General features: G+C 41.1%; 1 protein-coding gene across 8 annotated transcripts in view; it reads left to right on the plus strand.

Annotated features, from left to right (window-relative positions):
- Positions 1-23,262, plus strand: part of LOC140734464 (leucine-rich repeat and calponin homology domain-containing protein 2-like) — a 225,786-nt gene that overhangs the window by 175,439 nt on the left and 27,085 nt on the right. For all 8 annotated transcript variants that reach the window (XM_073058441.1, XM_073058445.1, XM_073058442.1 and 5 more), the window contains 2 exons: positions 19,185-19,314; positions 19,409-19,560. In XM_073058441.1, the coding sequence (XP_072914542.1) occupies positions 19,185-19,314; positions 19,409-19,560 (282 nt within the window). The remainder of the gene's footprint in view (positions 1-19,184; positions 19,315-19,408; positions 19,561-23,262) is intronic.

Below are 23,262 nucleotides of genomic sequence, written 5' to 3' on the forward strand. Positions count from 1 at the left end.
TCAGGGCAAAAGAGCCTAAGAATTAAGTAAGTCAATTGCAGTTACTGTATGTGTGCATTATTAGAATTAGCATTTAATGAAGAATTAAAAAGCTAAAGCAGCAATCAGAGAAGATCAACGTGAAAGTTCAAACTGTAAATTTGGAACAGGAGAAAAGTGAAGGAGAAATGGATGTATTACAGTTGTGTCCATTTCAGACTTTAGCAGAGAAAGAATCTTAAGAAAAAAGAGTAAAATCAAAAATTTGGAAGTACATCCAGTGATCTGTAAGCAGGAATAAAGGTCTTCCATACTTGATATTGGGCTGAAAGAGAGAGGGGAGACAACCTTTAAAGTGCCATTCGGAAAGTGAAACAGAATTGGCATCCTAGTATTCAGTGGGGATTTGTGTGTTTATACAATAAAGTCCAATTGTCTTTCAACCATATACATTTAGACAGCTAAATAAAAGTGTTCTTCCAAGATAAAGGTGCAAAACACAGTACATACAACACATTGTAATTACAGTAGCACATAGTCACAAATTATATTAGCACAAGTCCCTGAGGGGCATGGCTTGGAGACTGATGGTGCATGGCATGTTGTTCTGGAGCCATGTTTCTGCAAGATCAAGTATGTGGCAGTTACTCTTCTCTCACTGGTTAAATCTCATAACTGATCAAAGCTGACAGGAAGTATGGATACAGTGCAGTCCATCATGGCTAAGATCCTTTTTTAAGTACATCTACATGGAGTGCTCTCGTATGAAAGCAGCATCCCATCATCCAAAGAACACACCATTCAGGCCATGCTCTCTTCTCATTGCTGCCAACAGGAAGAAGGTACAGGAGCTTCAGGACCTACACCGCCAGGTTCAAGAACAGTTATTACCCCCTCAACCATCAGATTGTTGAACCAGAGAGGATAACTTCACTCACCCCAACACTGAAATGTTCCCACAACCTATGGATTTACTTTTGAGCTCTATTCACCTCATGTTCTTGATTATTGTTCATTTATAGTATCTAATTATCATTTTATTTTTTCTCAGCTAAGGTACGGGCCTAGCCAAGCACACTCATTTGTCAATTGCCAGGAACTTTTGGACTACTTGTGTTTAGTACTGTGGCTTTCTGAAGATTTACATAGAAATTACTGTGTAGTCCTAATTGTTTAATGCTATTGTTTTGTGCCTTTTGGATGATACCCGTTGTAGATATTATTATCCGGACAATGTATACCCTATTCATGTTCCAAAGTCTTTCAATTTCCTCTTTTAATTCAGCATATTTCTGTTGTTTTTCACATTGATTTCTGTAAGTTATGTGTGTTTGGAATGGCTATTTCTATTAAATAAGTTGCTCTTGCTTGTTCATCCTGTGCTATTATATCCAGACAGTTACTATGGATTGTCCTTTCTGTAATAACTGATCGGTCATAATATAATTTGTGGTATTCTGACTATCAAACTAGAGCAGGTTTGTACTTGTAGTAAGGTAGGTTAAATGAATGTGAAGAATAAAAAGACCCATTGCCTTTGCTAGCCATTTATGTCACTTAATGGGGCCAGAGAGTGATGTTATTTCAGCTCAAATCTGCAGCTGTGATTACTGCCCTAACAAAGATCGCTAATGTGTTTCAACTATTTAACACATCAGTGATCTTGTAGTCACTACTTGGACAGAGCAGAAGGCAAAATATGGCAGTCAGAAGTACCCAGAAGGCCTCCATTGAGCCAGAAACACACAATGGCTAAGTCCCTAGTGTCCTCCTGGCTAACGTGGGGAAAACAAGATGAAGACCTCAGAAAGACTGCTGAAGAACATAGACGCATGGTACTGCTGTGTAGTCTGTTAGATAGAGATATGACACCCCCACCTTCCCTGATATGTTACTGTAGCTTGAGAAACATAGAAAACCTACAGCACAATACAGGCCCTTCGGCCCACAAAGTTGTGCCGAACAGCTCCCTACCTTAGAAATTACTAGGCTTACCCATAGCCCTCTATTTTTCTAAGCTTCATGTACCTATCCAAAAATCTCTTGAAAGACCCTATTGTATCCACCTCCAGCACCATTGCTGGCAGCCCATTCCACGCACTCACCACTCTCTGTGTAAAAAGAAAACTTACCCCTGACATCTCCTCTGTACCTACTCCTCAGCACCTTAAACCTGTGTCCTCTTTTGGCAACCATTTCAGCCCTGGGAAAAAGCCTCTGACTATCCACATGATCAATGCCTCTCATCATCTTGTACACCTCTATCACGTCACCTCTCATCCTCCGTCACTCCAAGGAGAAAAGACTGAGTTCACTCAAACTGTTTTCATAAGGCATGCACCCCAATCCAGGCAACATCCTTGTAACTCTCCTCTGCACCCTTTCTATGGCTTCCACATCCTTGTATTAAGGAGACCAGAACTGAGCACAGTACTCCAAGTGGGGTCTGACCAGGGTCCTATATAGCTGCAACATTACCTCTCGGCTCCTAAATTCAATTCCACGATTAATGAAAGCCAATACATTATATGCCTTCTTAACCACAGAGTCAACCTGTGCAGTTGCTTTGAGCGTCCTATGAACTTGGACCCCAAGATGCCTCAGATCCTCCACACTGCCAAGACTCTTACCATTAATACTATATTCTGCCATCATATTTGAACTACCAAAATGTACCACCTCACACTTATCTGGGTTGAACTCTATCTGCCGCTTCTCAGCCCAGTTTTGCATCCTATCAATGTCCAGCTGTAACCTCTGATAGCTCTCCACACTATCCACAACACTTCCAACCTTTGTGTCATCAGCAGACTTATTAATCCATCCCTCAACTTCCTCATCCAGGTCATTTATTAAAATCACGAAGATTAAGGGTCCCAGACAGATCCCTGAGACACACCACTGGTGACTGACCTCCATGGAGAATATGACCAGTCTACAACCGCTCTTTGCTTTCAGTGGGCAAGCCAGTTCTGGATCCACAAAGCAACGTCCCCTTGGATCCCAATAAGCCTTGTATGGGGTACCTTATCAGAAGCCTTGCTGAAATCCATATACACTACATTTACTGCTCTTCCTTCATCAAAATGTTTTGTCACATCCTCAAAAAAATTCAATCAAGCTCATAAGGCACGACCTGCCCTTGACAAAGCCATGCTGACTATTCCTAATCATATTATACCTCTCCAAATATTCATAAATCCTGCCTCTCAGGATCTTCTCCATCAACTTACCAACCACCAAAGTAAGACTCACTAGTCTATAGTTTCCTGGGCTATCTCTACTCACTTTCTTGAATAAAGGAACAACATCTGCAACCCTCCAATCCTCTAGAACCTCTCCAGTCTCCATTGATGATGCAAAGATCATCGCCAGAGGCTCAGCAATCTCCTCCCTCGCCTCCCACAGTGGCCTGGGATGCATCTCATTCGGTCCCAGTGACTTATCCAACTTGATGCTTTCCAAAAGCTCCAGCACATCCTTTTCTTAATAACTACATGCTCAAGCTTTTCTATTCGTTAAGTACCTCTGCTGTTTCCTCCAGTTCCATACACACTTTCCCACTGTCACACTTGTTAGGTCCTATTCTTTCACGTCTTATCCTCTTGCTCTTCACATACTTGTAGAATGCCTTGGGGTTTTCCTTAATCCTGCCTGCCAAGGCCTTCTCATGGCTCTTTCTGGCGCTCCTAATTTCCTTCTTAAGTTCCTTCCTGTTAACCTTATAATCTTCTAGATTTCTAACATTACCTAGCTCTCTGAACCTTTTGTAAGCTTTCCTTCTTGACTCGATTTATTACAGCCTTTGTACAGTTGGAGTTGGGCTGAGTAATGTGGCTGAGTCAGATTAAGGCAGAGAATGTGCTAGACTATAGGAGGCATCCTCTGCACATGCACTCCATCTAGGCCCATCAACATTCAATAGGCCCCCCTTCTTTCTTCTAAACTCCAGTGAGTAAAGACACAGAGCCATTAAGTATTCCTTATACATTCTCCCTTTCATTCTCATGATCATTTTCATGAATCTCCTCTGAACTCTTAAATAAAGGACCCAAAACTGCTCACAGTACTCCAAGTGAGGGCTCACTAATGCCTTAAAAGCCTCAATATTGCATCCTTGTTTTTATTTTCTAAACCTCTCAAAATGAATGCTAGCTTTGCATTTGCCTTCCTTACCACCAACTCGACCGGCAAGTTAACCTTTAGGAAATCCTGCACAGGGGCTCCCACATAACTTGCACCTCAGATTTTTGAATTTTCTATCCGTTTAGAAATTAGTTTATGCTTATGTTTCTTTTACCAAAGTGTATGACCATACACTTCCAGGCACTGTGTTCTATTTGCCACTTACTTGCCCATTCTCCTCTTTCCTTTGCTCCTCATGCCTATTTGCAACATTTACTGGAAGAATTGTACACAAAAGGCCGGAGCATTTCTGAGGATCCCTACCACCAATCGCACAATCTCTGACCAACTACTGTCAGGAAGGTGGCACAGGAGCATCAGGATCAGGACTGCAAGAAGGAGTAGCAGCTTCTTCCTCTAGGCTGTAATGAATACCCTGTCACCACAGAAGTCTCACCACTAGGAAAGCGAGCTATTTTCTGTGTCTGTGTTGTGTACCATATGCATTTTGAATTATATTTTATTAACTTATTTGTGGTAATATTTTGTTTTATGAGATGCATGTGAAATATGTATTGTGGGTGCACCATGGTTCAGAGGAACATTGTTTCTTTTGGTTGTATATATGTACAAACAGATGGAAATGAACTTCAATGTATCTATTACCACAGTACGCCAACAGACACTATCTTGCTGGGTTTCCGCTCTGTTCTGAACCACATGTACATTTGAAATAAGGTATGTCAGGATGTTCTTCAGTGACTACAGCTTGACGTTAAACTCCATAATGTCAAGTTTTTCTGTAATTGAATCCTCTGCTTCCTCAGTGTAAGACCACTATCCGTACAGATCAAGAACTTTACCTCCTCACTGACCATCACTTCAGGTGTACCTCGGGGCTGCGTCTTTAGCCCCACCCCTCCCCCTCTATACTAACCACTGTGGCTAAGCACAACTGCAAGGCGACCTCCAAATTTGCCGATAACATCATAATAGTTGGCAGAATCATGGATGGTTATGTGTACAAGTCCCATGATTAAGTGGTGACATAACAACCTTATACTCAATGTCAGCAATAGGTTTTTGGAAGGAGAAATCAGTTAAACATGAAGGAGCTTATTCTGGTCATGTCCTTCTGTCAATGCTATTAGCAGGCTGGAGATATAGGAGCCTGAAGACCCTTGGCTCAAGTGTCAGAAACAGCTGCCATCAGGTTCCCAAGCTGACACGAGAAACAAATAGAATTACCTCAGGCTCCTTTTTCTCTCTCTCAACATGCACTTATGTCATTGTTTTTTTTTACAGATATGTAAGGTATGTATAATTTGTTAATTTAAGTTTGTTTATGTTTGTAATGTTCTGTGCTGGTGGGGCAAGAAGCTAATTTTCATGCCATTTATACCCTGTGTATGTATGCCTATGATGATAAATTTGAACAAGTATGGATGCTCTGTTATGAGCAGTCTTCTTGCAGAACTGGTGGTTGAAGTGTTAAAATTATAGTCCCAGCAGCAATTTGAAGAAATTAAAGAAACAGTTTTACGTTTGGAGAAAGGAGTTGGCTTTTCACCATGCCATTGGCCATAAAAATCAATGCAATGGCAGTGGGTATACAAAAGTTGCATAAAATGTTCCTTTGCAGCATGAACAAGAGTAACAACTTTGGAGAAGAACTATCACAGAAGACTCTGGGGCAGGTTTTTGGAGAAGTTCTTAAATCGAACTTCTAGCCAGGTTCATCTAGCATAGGTAACATCTCAATACACAGAGTGAGCGATGTACGGTGTGGAACTGAATCTCGTTTGAAGCTACACAGGTTGTTTAAACTTACCAAGACTGATACAGTTATTGGATAAAGTCATTGCATGATATAGTTAATCAGTTTCTGAATGTATTTCCATAACTCCAAACCTTTATTTGCGGAGCTGTTCTGACTGTTACTCAAATCTGTAATATCTTGTACCAACTATGATAAGAACACGCAGCCTAACCCACACACTCTCACTTCTAGCCTCGCAAGTGATCACTCTTCCTTTGGCTCTCCCAACTCAGCGGCACTTTAGCAATAACTTTACAGCTCAGTATAATCAAGTATTGTGTTTATTTATCACTGTTGTTAGCACGATCAACTTTTATTGGCAATTCCGCATTGCAATGTTGATCATGATAAGCTTCGGACCACACATACCCACCATGGCGTTCTGATCTGGTGATTGTTTCTGTACAAGTGTATTCGCTTTCAACCACTTGCTCAAAGGTAATCTCCAAATGACTTCAAGGGTAGTATGGAGGGGTTTGAAGTTATGTTTCTGTTTGATGATTCCTGAGTGTCTGAGAAGGAGAAAATTGGAGGGTGGAAAGGGACGGGGATAGAAGGGTGAGTCAGGGGGTGGTGCAGTTAAAGAGGATTTATTGAAGAATTTACAGGAAATAGTAAACCGGCAGTGAACGGTACCCTACTATAAACCAAGGCTGCGGATTCTGAATTGCAGAAACCGTAGGTATAGGGAAAGAGTTCGAAAAGAGGAATCTGAGAAAATAACCACATTTTAAGGTAAGTTGGTGATGGATTGGAGGCTTGTGGTGACGTATTAATTTTGCTGCTATTATAAGTGGTCCGGGAAAGTGAATGCATTGAAAGACGTACTGATGGAGATCTGAAGTAAGGTGGAAATATTAGGGCAAGGAAAACTCGTGCTCAGGTGGGTGACTAACAGTATTGTCGGGAATCCAGTTCGTGTCAGAGCTGGCCGCTTCATAAAGTATCCAGCGGGAACAGTGCCATCACTCTCTCCCCCCCGCACAAGCTGCATGGTCTGATTAAGCGTTCAGCACTTTCTGATTTTATCCTGAACTTTCAGTATCTGTGGTTTACACTTTCCTCTCTTTTTCCATTCGCCGGCTCATGCTTTAGTATCTCATTACACACAAATAAGTGCAATTTGCAGTGGCGCCAACATTCGTCGCATTTACTCAGAAGTGGAGGGAGTTGCACTCGTGCCACATCCCGGCGCGTATACTCAATCAGGTAAACTTAGCCTAAGGACAGAGATCTCCGACCCAAAGACACCAGAGTCTGCATTTGGTACGTATCACTTGATTGTGGCTGTTTTCTAACGGTTATATTCCCTGCAATGGAATCGTTGTAATTGTCATAATTGTAAACATTATGCTATATTTCAATGAAACAAGCGGGTATGTAGTGTATTGGCAGCCTCTGAATATTGCAATGATAATCGCCAAGGTATAAAATGAACCGACGGTAATATTGTTAATTATCTTTCAAAACGTGCGGGATATGGTTGGGCGATTACTCGAATATACACGAGTTCTTTTAATGCCGTTTTACCCTTTTAAAAAAAATTCTCTAATGGATTTTCGGAATCTAATTCATGCGTTAAGAGTTAGATATTCTCATAGATGTAATAGGATGATGGTCCATTGTGTGCGATAGTTTATCAGTTTAAAGTGCTGTATACCAGGTAAAATCATTCTTTTTTTCTCTCGCGCGTTAGGGCTTACGGGTCTGATATTTAAAGTTGGATATAAGTTAATGACCTGAGCGGAGTTTGTTATGATGCTTCTCCAGATCACTGCATATATGTAAAGGTTATTTCAGGTAGAACCCACAATATAAACGAGCTAACGTAAGGAGGCGTCTTTGCTTTGAAAGTGATTTGAAAATCGCGCAGGTAGATAGTATTATCTTCTGTGTTCAAAACAAAGCTTCAGCAACGAGTTCAATTGTTTAAGTCTATTGATGGCGTTTAACTCTTTGTTTGGAGTTAAGCTCGTGGAGAAGTTTTCAATCGTGCTCTGTCTTTCGAATAGTTTTCTGCCTAAGCGGGTATTCGTTCCTGCTGCATTCAGTTCCACTCGTGTGCAACGGCAAATGTAAACACGGGATGTTGTTGTCCATTGTTGAGAATTTCCAGAAATTTTCGTGGGTGGTCAGGGCTGTGTTGGAAATTACCACCATTTCGTCATAAATTCATGCTATACAGCAAAATGAGAGGACGGTTTTAATTTCCGCGTGATAGCCGAGGGTTAAAAGAATGAGTCAGCGTGATGCAGAAGCTCAGAGTAATTAAACCCATGCTCTCCAAAATTTATGTGAAGTGTATACAAACTTCAGAGAAAGCTGAGACTGGGGATATTCCATGCGAACCTCTTCACATTCCAGCCCCCATTCAACGTCCAGTCTAGATAAAGGGTCAGAACCACAGACATCAGCTTTTCATTTCCCTCCACCTTAGCTGAGTTCCTCCAGCATTTTGTTTGTTGATCCAGACTCCACTGTTTAGAATCATAGAAAAGTACAGCACAGAAATAAGCCCTTCGGTCCATCTAGTCTGTGCCAAACCATTTAAACTGCCTACTCCCATGAACCTGCACTGGGTCTATAGCCCTCCATACCCCTACCGTCCATATACCTATCCAAACTTATCTTAAACATTGAAATTAAGATTGCATGCACCATTTATGCTGGTAGATCATTCCACTCCTCAGAACCCTCTGAGTGAAGAAGTTTCCCCTCATGTTCCCCTTAAACTTTTCACCTTTCACCCTTAACCCATGACATCTGGTTGTAGTGTCACCATACTTCAGTGAGAAGCCAGCTTGCATTTACCCTATCCATAACCCTCATCATTTTGTATAGCTCTATCAAATCTCCCCTCAATCTTCTACCTTCTAAGGAATAAAGTACTAACTTAAACAATCTTTCCTTATAACTCAGGTACTCCAGTCTTAGCACCATTCTATGTAAATTTTCTCTGCACTCTTTCAACCGTATTTACATCTCCCCTGTAGGTAGGTGACCAAGACTGCACACAATATTCCAAATTAGGTCTCAGCAGTACTTTTGACAATTTCAACATAACATCCCATCTCCTGTACTCAATACTTCGACTTATGAAGGCCATTGTGACAAAAGCTTTCTTTATGACACTATCTATCTGTGATGCCACTTTTAATGAATTATGGATCTGTATTCCCAGTTTTCCAGTTGGTGCAGATCCCTCTGGTAATCTTCCTTGCTGTCCACTATGCCCTCAATCTTGGTGTCATCTGCAAATTTGCTGATCCAGTTAACCATATTATCATCCAGATATAGATGATAAGTTCATGATATAGATCATTGATGTAGATGACAAGCAACAATGGACCCAGCACTAATTCCTGCAGCACTCCACAGGCACTCCACAGTCACAGGCCTCTAGTCAGAGAGGCAACCACCTTCTCTAATAAAGCCAACGTCTTTATCTCTTGAAAGCCACAGTCCCTAAATCTGTTATCTTTATCTTTTATTCTGATGAGCATATAAAAGCTTTGTATTCTCAAGTTTTACTTGCGAAGGCCTTGCACTTACCAAATACACCTTTGCCGGAAAACAGCTGTCCTGGTCCACACTTGCCAGATCCTTTCTGATATAATCAAAATTGGCCTTCCTCCAATTTAGATTGTTAACCCACAGAACAGACTTCAATTTTTCCATGTTTACTTGGAAACTAATTGCATTATGATCACTGGATGCAAAGCGTTCCCCTGCAAAAACTTCTGTCACCTGTCCTGTCTCATACTCTAATAGCAGATCAAGTATCACACTCTCTCATTGGGATTTTGGCATACTGAATAAGGAAACTTTCCTGAACACATTTGACAAACTCTCTCCCATCTAGTTCTTTTACAGTATGAGAGTCCTGGTCAATATGTGGAAAGTTAAAATCACCTACTATAACAACTTTATGCTGCTTTTGATCCTCTACAAAGTTGTACCACTAAATCCTGCAGACTGTTGGCTGGTCTGCAATATAGTCCCATTAATGTGGTCATATGTTTCTTATTCCTCAGTTCCATCCATAATGCCTCACTAGATATTTTCTCCAGTCTGTCCTGATGGAGCACTGCCATGACATTTTCCCTGACCAGTAACGCCACCCCTCCTCCTTTAATCCCTTCCCCTTTGTCACATCTAAAACAATGGAACCCCAGGTTATTAAGCTCTCAGTCCTGCCTCTCCTGCAATCTCATTAATGGCTATAATATAATTCCAGGTGTTGATCCATGCTCTGAGCTCATCTGCCTTTCCTAGGACACTTCTTGCACTGAAACATGTGCAGCTCATGACGTTAGTTGCACCATACTCAAACTTTTCATTCCTGATTCCTGACTGAGCTCTGAGCAACTTTTGTCTCCAGAACCTCTCCACTATCTGTTCTGCCACTCCGTTTCCTCTCCTCCTGAAACTACAGTTTAAACCCCACAATGCAGTACTAGCAAACCTTCCTACTAGGATATTACTCCCCCTTCAGTTCAGGTGCGAACTGTCTGTTCTGTACAGGTTCCTCCTTCCCTGGAAGAGAGCCAATGATCCAAAACTCTGAAGCCTACACCAACTCCTAAACCGTATATTAAATGGTTTAACTTTCTATTTCTGGCCTCACTTGCTCATGACATGGGTAGCAATCCTGACATCATAACCTAGAGGTTCTATCCTTTAATTTGGCACTCCTTGATCCCACTTTGCAGAACCTCGTCACTCTTCCTCCCTATGCCGTTGATACGTACATAGAACATGATTCCTTGCTGCTCACCCTCCCACTTAAGAATGTGAGGACTTGATCTGAGATGTCCTGGACCCTGCCACCTACGAGGCGACGTACCATTGGGGAATCCTATTCTCATTCACAGAACTTCCTTTCTGTTCCTCTAATTAACGAATCCCTGATCTCTACATCTTGCCTCTTCTCTCCACCCCCCCACTTCCTTTCAGATCCAGACCAAGTGCTGGATTTTTGCACCAAACTATGCCAATTTTCAGACAGTGAACTTCAGGCTTTGCCACCCTTTGAGTGATATTTATTTCTTCTCAATGTTCTTACCCTGTTGTTGCCCACCTTCAATCTCATCTTACCTGCATTTTCCCTCCCTTCCACCCTTCCCTTTTCCTTTTTGCTAATTCTCCTTGTAGCCTACCCTCTGTTACTCTATCCTTACCAATTCTTCCCCATTCTTCCCTCCTCCACATCTCTTACCCTCTACCCCTTATCCTCATGTTAATATCCCCTATTCTACAATATTTTTCTCTCTCAGCCATTTCTCATCTCTCATCTCTCACTCCTTTTTCTTCAACTTAATATCCACTATTTGTCTCTTCTTTCCCCATCATCCCTTCCTTGCATCTTTCATTCCATGCTCTTTTCTTTTCCTGTTCCTCCTCTCCTGCCGATTCTCTAGCGTTCCTGAAACCTTGCCCATCTCACTCCTCCACTCCGCCTACACCTCTCCACATCCATTTCCAACCAGATCATCAAGTTCGCAGTTGACCTTATCAGCAATGACAGTGAGATGGCATACAGAGAGTATGTAGAGCGGCTAGTGCTGTGGTGTGAGCTCAATAACAAGCTCACAAAGTGGACCAGGCAAAGGAGATGAATGTGGATTCAGGAAGGTGCAGCCTGACCACTCCCCACTGCACATAACTAGCTCCTCCGTGGAGAAAGTTTCTGGGAGTGCACATAACAGATGATTTCACCTGGTCCCTCAACACAACCTCGTCAGTTAAGAAAGCATAGCAGCGTTTCCACTTCTTGAGGAGATGAAGGCAAGCGAGGCTCCACCCCCTCCTCTTTCTAACCAATTTCAACAGGAGCACCAATGAGAGTGTCCTGACCAGATGCATCACCATCTGGTACTGGAAATGCAAGGCATCTGAACACAAGTCCCTACAAAGGATTGTGAGGACTGCAGAGAGGATCATTGGGCTCTCCCTACCAACTATCCACTCATTACTGGTTGGTGACTTTGAGGCAAACAGATGGAGTTGGAGAGGAAGGAAGTTGAAGTTGAAGAGATGGGCAAAGTTCCAGATTTTTGTAATTTCAACTGTTTTTACGTATACTGCCAAATGAAGCAATGTTCCTTTGGACCAAGGTGCACAATACGGCATGTATAACTCATACATAACACAAAAAGTAGTATTACCACAAATAAATTACAAATAATGTGTTTTTACGTGACAAGTTTAAAAATTAATGCTATTGGTACTTCATACGTGGTGAGATCTGGGTGACACCAAGGAGTTCAGCATTGTCAATAATCCCTCCCATCCATCCAACAATCTCTTTGACCACTGTCGCCACTCCACCCCTCCCCCAGGCAACCATCAGACTGTTAGATAGGAGTCAGCTTCTTTCCTCAGGCCACGAGACTAGTGAACTCCCTAATGCCATGATTCCTGATTTCTGCCCTGGCTAACAGTGATTAATGGTGTTATGCAGGGGTCAGTGTTGAGAGCTCTTTTTTCATGTTATGCGTCAATGGTTTGGATGAAAGAATTGATGGCTTTGTGGCCAGTTTGCAGAAATTATGAAGATAGTTGGAGGGGGCAGGTAGGGTTGAGGAAGCAGGGAGTTTGCAAAAGGACAAAGATTAGGAGAATGGGCAAAGAACTAGCAGATGGAGTAAGCTGTAGGGAAGTGTATGTCCATTCACGTTGATAGAAGGAATAAAGACATAGACAATTTTTTAAGTGGGGAGAAAATTTAGAAATTAGAGGTGCAAAGGGAATTCGGCGTCCTTGTGCAGGATTTCCTAAAGGTTAAATTACAGATTGAGTGGGTAGTAAGGAAGGTAAATGTGATTTTAGCATTCATTAGTTTTCAAGGAATGCCGAGAAGCCAGGTGTTTGATGGCGCTGGGCCACTATCAGAGTTTGAAAGTAATATTTTTTAATCGGCACCTGAAGTCTCCAACTGAATAGTCTTCCATTGATTCGGTTATGGCTATCAATCTATAGATTTACTGAGTATGCCCTCAAGAAAATGAATTTCAGGGTTGTATATGGTGACATATATATACTTTGATAATAAGTATACTTTGAACTTCAAACAAAGGAAATTATGAATGAACTATTGAGAAAATGCAATGAAAGGTGAATGGTGGGCACGCAATGGAGAGATTTGAAGAAGTAAATAATAACTTGTAGAACACGTGTTCCTTTAAGGAACAAAATCTCAATAAGATGAATGATTCATCCAAGTCTAGTTTAAAACAAACAAGATTAATCCTAAAAAGATGTGTATAAAGTTATCAAAAATACCTGTAGGCATAGGAATGTCAATCACCTTAAAAATCAACCAGGAATTGAGGAATTATCAAGGAGAAGCAAAAAAAAACATGAAAGTAGAATAGCAGAAGCAAAGATCTATAGAAGTGGTAAAAACAATGTGGAGAAGTTTCGTATCTACAGTTAAAGATGCAAAAGAGTTATCAGGAATTGGGAAATGGCAGGGAAATCAACTCACTTATTTACAGAAATGGACACAAAAAAAACAGTCCAGATACATTAAAGCATCAAGGGACCAGCAAGAATAAAGAACGATAAATAAGAATTAGTAAAAAAAAAGAGTAATACCGAAGTTGACAAGATTAAGAAGTTTAAAAACTGAAAAATGCGAAACGCTCTACTCTTCGTCTGTGTTTAAAAATGTTTGACTGTAGAGTTTATTGTTTTTTTTGAAATTCCATGTTTCTGGAATGGTTATTATGGAAAAAACTTGGCAAGTGCTTCATGCCTAAGACTTATTTTTAAACAAAATGAAGTACTTGCTGTAGAGTGAGAGCAGCAATAATTCACTAGAGATGGATGGTTTGATGTTAAAGTCCACCAGGAAAGTATTCCCTGTTGTCATCATCATTGTAGGTTGCCAGTAGGCTGGGACTAGAGGAGAAATGGTTAAAAGGGAAAGAATCACACTGGTAGTCGGGAGAAAGGGTTAGCTTGAGGAGAAAGTCAAAAAGCTGCTGATTTTAAAAAAACTGGGATTTTTAAAAAACCAAAATATGCCAGTGTCTCTCAACAGGTCAGGCAACATCTATATCGGAGAAAGCCAGAATTAATCGTCTTTGTTTCTCTTTCCAACGATGCTGCCTGACTTGCTGAGTATTTTCATAAATTTATTTTTATTATTGAAACAACATGGCATTGCGAACAAACACAGAACGGTACAGCACAGGAGCAGACCCTTCAGCCCACAATGGGCCAATCATATTTCCAGATTAAACTAAATCTCTTCTGGCTACACACGATCCATGTCCTTCCATTTCCTGAATATTCATGCGCCAGACTTAAAGCATTTAAAACACCATTGTCACATCTCCTTCCATCACTGCACTTGCCAGCCCATTCCCAGCATCTACTATTCTCTACTTGCAATGCTGCTGGGCAATATGTCAAGACATTTCCAGTTCTAACCACAGGCTGCTAAAACACTTCCTAAGGATGTATGAGTGTTTTTTTAAATACTAGTAATGAGAGTCGGCTGCAACATTTTACTGCTGGGCAACATATTGATGGGGTGCCACAGTGATGGTGGTAATCCATTTCCCACCAGAAGCTGTAGTCCCCATGTCTGAGTTCCTAATGCACACAGTTATCTTCATAATAGAAGCAATATGTTTTCAGGCCAAGGGAAGTTTTACCATTCATAATTATTATTTTATTTCAAGAGTTTCTTCTATTTTCACTTTCTGCAGAAATTCCATTATATTTTCCTATCATGATAACAAACTAGTTGCTCTATGATTCCTTGCCCCTATTTTAATCCCATCTCTACTTTTGAAATTAGAGCCATTGAATCATGCAGTAGGGAAACAAGACATTGGTTCCACCATGTCCATATCAACCCGTGGGTAATACCCTGTATTAATCCCATTGTCCAGCATGTGACTCATTGACTTCTTGAGTAAGTGATATAACTGCTCAGTGATTCTGCTTCCACCACACTTTCAGGCAGTATAGTCCAGATACTCACCACTCCCTGGGTGAAAAAGGTCTTCCTCAAATCCCCTCTTCCCTCCTACTGTAAAACCTATATCCTCTGCATGGTGGAAATTATCATAACTAGTTGTATCATAGCCCGGTATTGAAATACCAATCCCATGAACAGAAATGTCTACAGGATGTGTTGGATACAGTCCAGTCCATTACAGGCAAACCCCTCCCAATCATTCAGCACATTTACATGGAGCACTGTCACAAGAAAGCAGCATCCATCATCAAGGACTTCATCTTTCCAGGCCATGCTCTCTTCTCGCTACGACCATCGGGCAGGATGTACGGGAGACTTCTGTCCCACACCACTAGGTTCAAGAGCAGTTATTACCCCACAACCACTAGGCTCCTAAACTGCTGTGGATAATTTCACTTAACTCAAACAGGAAAGGTATGGAGAACTTTGGTTGTCCAGAGACGTGATGAATTTAGTCAAGAAGAGAAAGGAAAATACATAAAACTTCGGAAGTTACAATCAAACAAAGTACAAAAGGAGAATTTAAAAAATCAGAAAAGAACTAAAGAACGGAATTAGGAGAGCCAGGAGGAGCCATGAAAAGTCCTTGGCAAGAAGGATTAAAGTGAATCCCAAATCATTCTACACGTACATCAAGAGCAAAACAATAACTAGGAAGAGGGTGGAACCACTCAAGGATAAAGGCGGAGGGATGTAAAGAGTGTGCGTGAGGTTCTCAATCAGTACTTTGCTTCAATATTCACCAAGGAAAAGGATATGGTAGACCAGGAGATTAGTGATGAGAGTATAGGGCATTTAGAGGTGAAGGAGGATGAAGTTTTAGGCCCCCTAATGAGTATTAAGGTGGATAAGACCCCAGAGCCTAATGGGATTTACCCCAGGTAATTGAAGAGGCAAGAGACAAGATTTCTGGGACCTTGATCAGTAACTTTGTGTCCTCCCTATCCACAGGCGAGGTCCCAGAGGACTGGTGAATGCCTAATATTGTACCTCTATTTAAGAAGGGACCAAGGAAAAATTCTTGGAACTATAGACCAGTGAGTCTCACATCATTTGTAGGGAAATTGCTGGAGAAAATTCTTAGGGATAGGATATATAAACCCATTAAACACACTGCTATCATATCTCTTTCCATCACTGCAGTTGGCAGCTCATTCCCAGCATTTACTTTTCTCTATATTAGAGGGAAAGCCAGCATGGCTTTGTGTGGTGCAGGTCATATCTTACCAACTTGTTGGAGCTTTTTGACAAGGTGACAAGAGAGATTGATGAGGGTAGGGCAGTGAATGTTGTCTACATGGATTTTAGTAAGGTGTTTGACCCTCATGGGAGGCTCATCCAGAAGATTAAGATGCATGAGGTTTGCGACAAATTGGCTGTTTAGAATCAGAACTGGCTTGCGCATAGAGGACAGGGTGTAATGCTTGAAAATACTTATTTGAACTGGAGGTCTGTGATTAGTGGTATTCTGCAGGGATCTGTGCTGGGATCTCTGCTGTTTGTGATGCATATAAATAACTTGTAGTTGGGTGAGTTAGTAAGTTTGCAGATGATACCAAGATTGGTGGAGTTGTGGAGAGAGTAGAAAACTGGCAAAGGATACAGTGTGATATAGATCAATTGCAGATATGGGCAGATAAATGGCAGATGGAGTTTAACCCAGATAAAAGTGAGGTGTTACACCTTGGTCGGGCAAATGCAAGGAGACAGTACACTGTTAAGGGCAAGACTCATAACAGAGAGAACTTGGGTTCCAAGTTCATAGCTCCATTAAAGTGGCTACACAGGTTGATAAGGTGGTTAAGAAGGCTCATGGAATGCTTGCTTTTATTAGTTGAGGCACTGAGTTCAAAAGTCAAGAGGTTATGTTGCAACGTTATAGAGCTCTGCTTAGGTCACATCTGGAGTGTTGCATACAGGTCTGGTCACCCCACTATAGGAAGGATGTTGAGGCTTTGGAGAGGGTGCAGAAGAGGTTTACCAGGATGATAACTGATTTAGAGCTATCATGAGAGGCTGGATAAACTTGGGTTGTTTTCTCTGTAGTGTTGGAGGCTGAGGGAAGATCTGGCAGGGTTTTCAGGTTTATAAGAGGCACAGATAGAGTGGCAGAGATTATCTGTTTCCCTGGGTCGAAATGTCAGATGGCATGTATTGAAGGTGAGAGAGGGTAGGTTCAAGGGGGATGTGAGTGGTAAGTTGTTTTTATTCAGAGAGTCGTGGACACCTGGAATGCGCTGCCTGGCATGGTGGTAGAGGCAAATACATTAGAGGCTTTTATGAGACATTTAAATAAGCTCATAGGTTAAGGAAAATGGAGGGGTATGGATGTGGTGTAGGTAGGAGGGATTAGTGTTCAGATGTTTTTGATTTGCTTTTAAGCTGTTTCAGCACAGCATTGTGGGCTGAATGGCCTGTTCCTGTGCTGTACTTTTCAATGTTCTATGTTCAATGCTGTTCTGACTCCAAAACCTGTGGACTCACTTTCAAGGAAACTTCAGCTCATTTTCTCGATATTATTTACTTACTTTTTAATAAACCATTATTTGCACTATTTGTCCACTGTTATATATTGGATGTTTGTCAATCTTTGTTACGTATAGCTTTTCATAAATTTTATTGTTTTTTGTTATTTTCCTGTAAATGTCTGAAAGAAAATGAATCTCAAGGTAACATACGGTGACAGATACATACTTCGATAAAAACAACTTTGAAGTTTCAGTGTTTCTAGTTTTACTCACTTCTGATAGGGTAGACATTTGAAAACTGCTCTCCTTTTCTACACTCCTTGTAATTTTTCATACTCAGTCATATCACTCTTATTCCCCTCTGGCCCAGGGAGATCTAACTTCTTGAGTCTCTCTTGGCAATCAAAATGCTTCATTCTAGGCAACATCTTGGTGAAACGCTTCTGCATTCTGTCCACTACTCGTTTTCCTCTGCTGAATAACCCTATGAGATTATATTAGTGCCTTCTGCCAATCTCCTCTTGTATTAGGCCTGTCAGATGCCCTTCTCCCTGCACACAGAGGACCTTCCTTAAGGTATGTAATCATGGCACTTCTTGCCACATATACCTCGATGGCTGCTGTGGGGAGTGTGCTCTAAATGGTTCTTGCTCTTCTTTGCCAGCTCAGAACTTCCAGTCTTGGTGTCACACCTTTGCAGTTGCACAAGTTCTCATGTTAATTTGGCATGAACCCTGGACGTTACTGTGTGAAAGTTTTTCACCAGAATGTATCGATGTATGTGCTGTTTGCAGTTCATTCACAGTTTGATGGTCATTAAAAATGTATGCATCTCACTGCCTATCATCTTAAACCACGAAGCTCCTTAAAATATAGGGTAACTACATTTAACTAATTGTCATCACAATCATAAAGTTTGGAAATAACAGACATTCTGCCTGTTACACTGCGGGCGTTTAGGACAGCAATGAAGGTCCTCCATCTCTGGCGATGTTCAGGGTCTCCTTCACTGTGGCAGTAGTTTCCTCCCAGTTTTCATTACTGTCAGTTATGTAAGTCCCGGATGGAGACTCGGGAATATTATCACACTCAGAGTAGAAGGATTTTTCGCTGCTGTTTCTGTAACAATGTTGTTTTGCCAGTCAGGGTTGTTAGCTCTGAGCTGAATCCCTGGACCAGGAGGACCAGTGGACCACTCTTAGTCTGTTCTTTACCCTTTGACCTGTTTGGCATGGGCAACCCTACCAAGAGCCAGAGCATAAAGCCCTGACTCCTGCCAACATAGCCCTCTGAGTTGTTGAGACATGCAAGCCTCCAAACCATGGCAAGGTTGTGGTCCTCTTGGAGGGAAATAATAGAAATTCGGTTTTTAATGATTCTTAAAATTTCTATATGTGTAAACAAACATATTAGATTGCAAGTCTGAACACTAACAAGATCCAAATTAACATTGTGGAACATGGAAAGGAAAGTTTGAAACTGTTCAAACTCAAAGTGTTTTTGTTCAGCTCAAAGTGATCTTGAATTGTAAAGTAGAGATCTTAAAGTTGCTTCAGTTCAATACAATCAAAGGCAAATGTATGTGCTGTCTGTGATATCATTTAATTGAGTAAATAATCCTAAGTACTGCTTTTAACCTGTTCTTTAAAAATATATAAGGTATCATTTGGCTCAGCTAAAACAGTAAATTGGAAATGGAATGTTAAGACTAGTCATATCTATTTGTGGTTGGTATTTTCAACATTTAATTGGCTTATACATATATGATTTGTATCTGCATATTTTTGTTCTTTTCAAGGTAATTTCGAGTCATTCTGTGAACGCCTTATTAATCAGAAGTCTTTCAAGCATGGATCTCAACAGCGTAGCTGCCTTCTTCCTTGCTTTAATTTTACAGTCAAGGCTAACATCGGGAGTACTGACAACAGGTAAGGTTGGGATTGTGTACAATTATTAAAACATACTCTTCAATCTTTTGATTCTGATTTTCTCCTTTATTAAAAATAATTTATTGTGTTTCAGTTGACCCACCTACTGATGTACAGATTATTGATCCTGGACACTTAGGTCCACTTCACATACACTGGAAGCCTCCACTCAGTTTGGCCGGCAAAATTATTTGTATGGTACGGTACATGTTGTTCTACTGCAATGTAGACTCAACTAATTGTAAGGTAAATTAAACTTATTGTCTTCTTCATAACTAAAATTTTAGAGAACGATCATCATTTCCGTACAGAGGCACTAGGCTGGTATCGTAGTGCAGTCAGAATTGTTTCAAGGTGCAGCAACGCAGGCTCAGTCCTAACCCTCAGTGCTGTCTGTGTGGAGCTTACAGGTTCTCTCTGTAACCATGTGGATTTCCCATGGATGCTCCAGTTTCCTCCAACGTTCTCAAAGTATATGGATTTGTGGCATAACTAGTCACTGTGAACTGCCCTGATTGTGTGGGTGAGTGGTAGAAACTGGGGAGTTGATGGGGATGTGTGCAGAATAAAATAGTTTGATGTTGGGAACAGTCTAAAAATCAGAGTTTAATAGTGAGTGTGGACTTGATGGGGCAATAGGACAACTTTTATTAGCACTGCATCTCTCTAAGACTTCGATTTTATTAGTGTTGAAATTCTGAAGTTAGCTGAATTGAGGAGTCCCACCGAAGGGTCTTGCCCTGAATTGTTGACTGTACTCGTTTCCATAGATGCCACCTGGCCTGCTGAGTTCCTCCACCATTTTATGTATGTTATTTGGATTTCCAGCATCTGCAGATTTTCTCTTGTTTCTAATTGGGGAACATTTCCTTTTTTTAAATAACCAGTTAGAATAAGACTCAAAGTAATTTACTTTCTATTATTCAATCCATCAAAATAATTCTTTGGTACTTTTGATAGTAATTTGCATACCTACAAGACCATGAGACAGAGGAGCAGAATTAGACCATTCAGCCCATCAGATCCTCCCCACCATACTATCATTGCTGATTTATTATCCCTCTCAAATCCATTCTCCTGCCTTCTGATGAATCAAGAACCTGTCAAGCTCTGCTTTAAGTATACCCAGTGACTTGGCCTCCACAGCCACCTGTGGCAATTAATTCCATAGATTCATCACCCTCCGGCTAGAGAAATTCCTCCTCATCTCTGTTCTAAATGGATGTCCCTCTATTCTGAGGCTGTGCCCTCTGATTCTAGACTGCCCCACAATTGAAAACATCATCATCACATCCACTCTATCTAGGCTTTCTATATTCGATAGGTTTCAATGACAGCCCCTTTCATTCTTTTAAGCTCTAGCAAGGACAGGCCTAGAGTCACCAAATACTCCTCACACGTTAATCCTTTTCATTCCAGGAATCATTCCCCAAGGTTAGCACATCTTTTCTTTGATAAGGGGTCTATAACTGCTCCATTATGCCAAGCACAGTGTGACCAATGCTTTAGAAAGACTCAGTATTACATCTTTGTTTTTATATTCTAGTCCTTCCTCACCACTGACTCAACCTGCAAGTTAATCTTTAGGGAATCCTGCACAAGGATCCCAAATCCAATTGCACCTTTGATTTTTGAATTTTCTCCCCATTTAGAAAGTAGTCTATGCCTTTAATTCTTCAACTAAAGGCAATAACCATTCACTTCCTTTACAGTGTATTCCATCTGCCAGTTGTTTGCCCATTCATCCTACTCTGTCTAAGTCCTGCATACTCTCTGCTTCCTCAACACTACCTGCCCCTCCACCTACCTTTGTATCATTCACAAACCTGGCGACAAACATGAAAACAAGGGGTCCCTAAACTGACTCCTGTGGAACACCACTTCTCACTGGCAGCCAATCAGGAAACACACCCTTTATTCTTACTGTCTGCATCCTGCTACTCAGCCAGACTTCTAACCATACTCATGTCTCTTCTATAGTATAATGAGTTCTTACCTTACTAAGTAGCCTCATGTGCAACATCTTGTCAAAGGCCAATTGAAAATCCAAGTAAACAACATCCACTGGCTCTCCTTTGTTTATCTTGCCTGCTATTTCCAACAGGTTTGTCAGTCATGATTTTCCCTTATGGAAACCATGCTGAATTTGGCCTATTTTATCACTTGCCTCCAAGTACCCCGAAACCTCATCGTTAATAATGGAGTCCAACTTCTTCTCAACCACTGAAGTCTGGCTAAAAGGCCTAAAATTTTCTCTGCCTTCCTCTCTTTTTAAAGAGTGGAGTGACATTTTCCAGTCCACTGGATCCATTCTAAAATATATTGATTCTTGAACGATCATTACACACATTCAGAACCCTGCAGTGTAGTCCATCTGATCCAGTTGACTTACCTACCTTCAGACATTTCAACTTGGCAAGCACGTTCTCCTTAGTAAAAACGTCTACCTCCATTTCTGCCCTTTGACACTCTTGAAATTCTGGCATGCTATTGGTGTAGATGGATACAAAATACTTAATAATGCGATTTCCGTGTCCCCATTACTAATTCTCGTGTCATTTTCTAAATGTCCAATATCCACTCTCCAATCTCTTTTACTCTCTCTATATATCTTTTTTTTGAAAAAAAATTTTTGTATCCTCTTTTATATTTTTGGATAGCTTACCTTAATACTTCACCTTTTTCTCCTTATGGCTTTTTTTGTTGTCTTCTTTTGGTTTTTAAAAGCTTCCTAATCCTCTAATTTCCCACTATTTTTTGCTATATTACATGCCGTCTCTTTTGCTTTATGCAGACTTTGACTTCCCTTGTCAGCCATGGTTTGCTCATTCTCTCTTTAGAATACTTGTTCTTAAGGATGTATCTGTCCCGTGCCTTCTGAATTTCAGAAACTCCAGCCTTTGCTGTTCTGCCGGCATCCCAGCTAGTGTCAGCTTCTAAATAACTTTGACCAGCTCCTATGTTGTGCCTCTGTGATTCCCTCCACTTACACCTAGCTTCTTTTTACTGGCCTCTGCTAAGTTACTAGTAGCCCAAGCAATCCCCAGCTCCGCAGACAAGTCCCGAAAGGGGCCCGTTCACTTTTACAACATAAGGAACTGTTTCCAACTATCTTTGCATTCTCTTGCTTTCTGTGGGGTCATCAGTGTTACCACTCAGGTATGTGTCATAATTAACTACATATGTGGGCAGGAATTACTTCACCAGTTTCTCTTCATTTTTTTCCCAAAAGGAGCTGAATCTTGCAAAACCAAATTCCTGAGCATGAATGGGTTTAGGCAGTCAAAATTAATAATCTTGATAGAAATCTCTTTTAAAATTGACTTGATTTGCCCTGAAACTAATGCAATGGTAACACCTAAAGGTACTAGAAGATCTCAGCAGGTCAGGCAGTATATGTTGAAGGAAATGGACAAGTGATATTTTGGATCAAGGCCCTTCATCTGGACCGGGAGAGGTGAAAGCCAGAGAAGATGGTGATAACCTTTGAAGGGACTGATAGGGAAGAGTTGACAGGTGATCAGTGAATCCAGGTGAGGAGGTAAAATGAAGATGAGAGATGGGGAGGTGATGAATTGAGTGAAAAAGGGATGAAGGTGATGAAATCTGATAGGATATGATGTGGAAAAGGGAATAAAGGCTGGAAGATGGTGAGGACAACCAGTGAGAGGAATGTATATGTAATGGGCAGAGGGGAAAGAGAGATGATGGCATGGAACAGTTGGATCAGAAGGACGGAGCAAAAAAAAGTGTGGAAAGTGATAGCTGTTGGAATTTTGAGAATTTGATGCTTGTGCTGTCACGTTGAAGACTACCCAAGCAGGATATGAGGTGCTTTCTTCTAATTCGTGTTAAGCCTCAACCTGGCAGTAGAGGAGGCTCTGAGTAAGACATGTTGGTGTGGGAATAGGATGTTGAGTTAAAATAGCTGGCCACCAGAAGAACCCA

The sequence above is a fragment of the Hemitrygon akajei genome, chromosome 10, assembly GCF_048418815.1.
Source record: "Hemitrygon akajei chromosome 10, sHemAka1.3, whole genome shotgun sequence".
Taxonomy (NCBI): Eukaryota; Metazoa; Chordata; class Chondrichthyes; order Myliobatiformes; family Dasyatidae; genus Hemitrygon; species Hemitrygon akajei.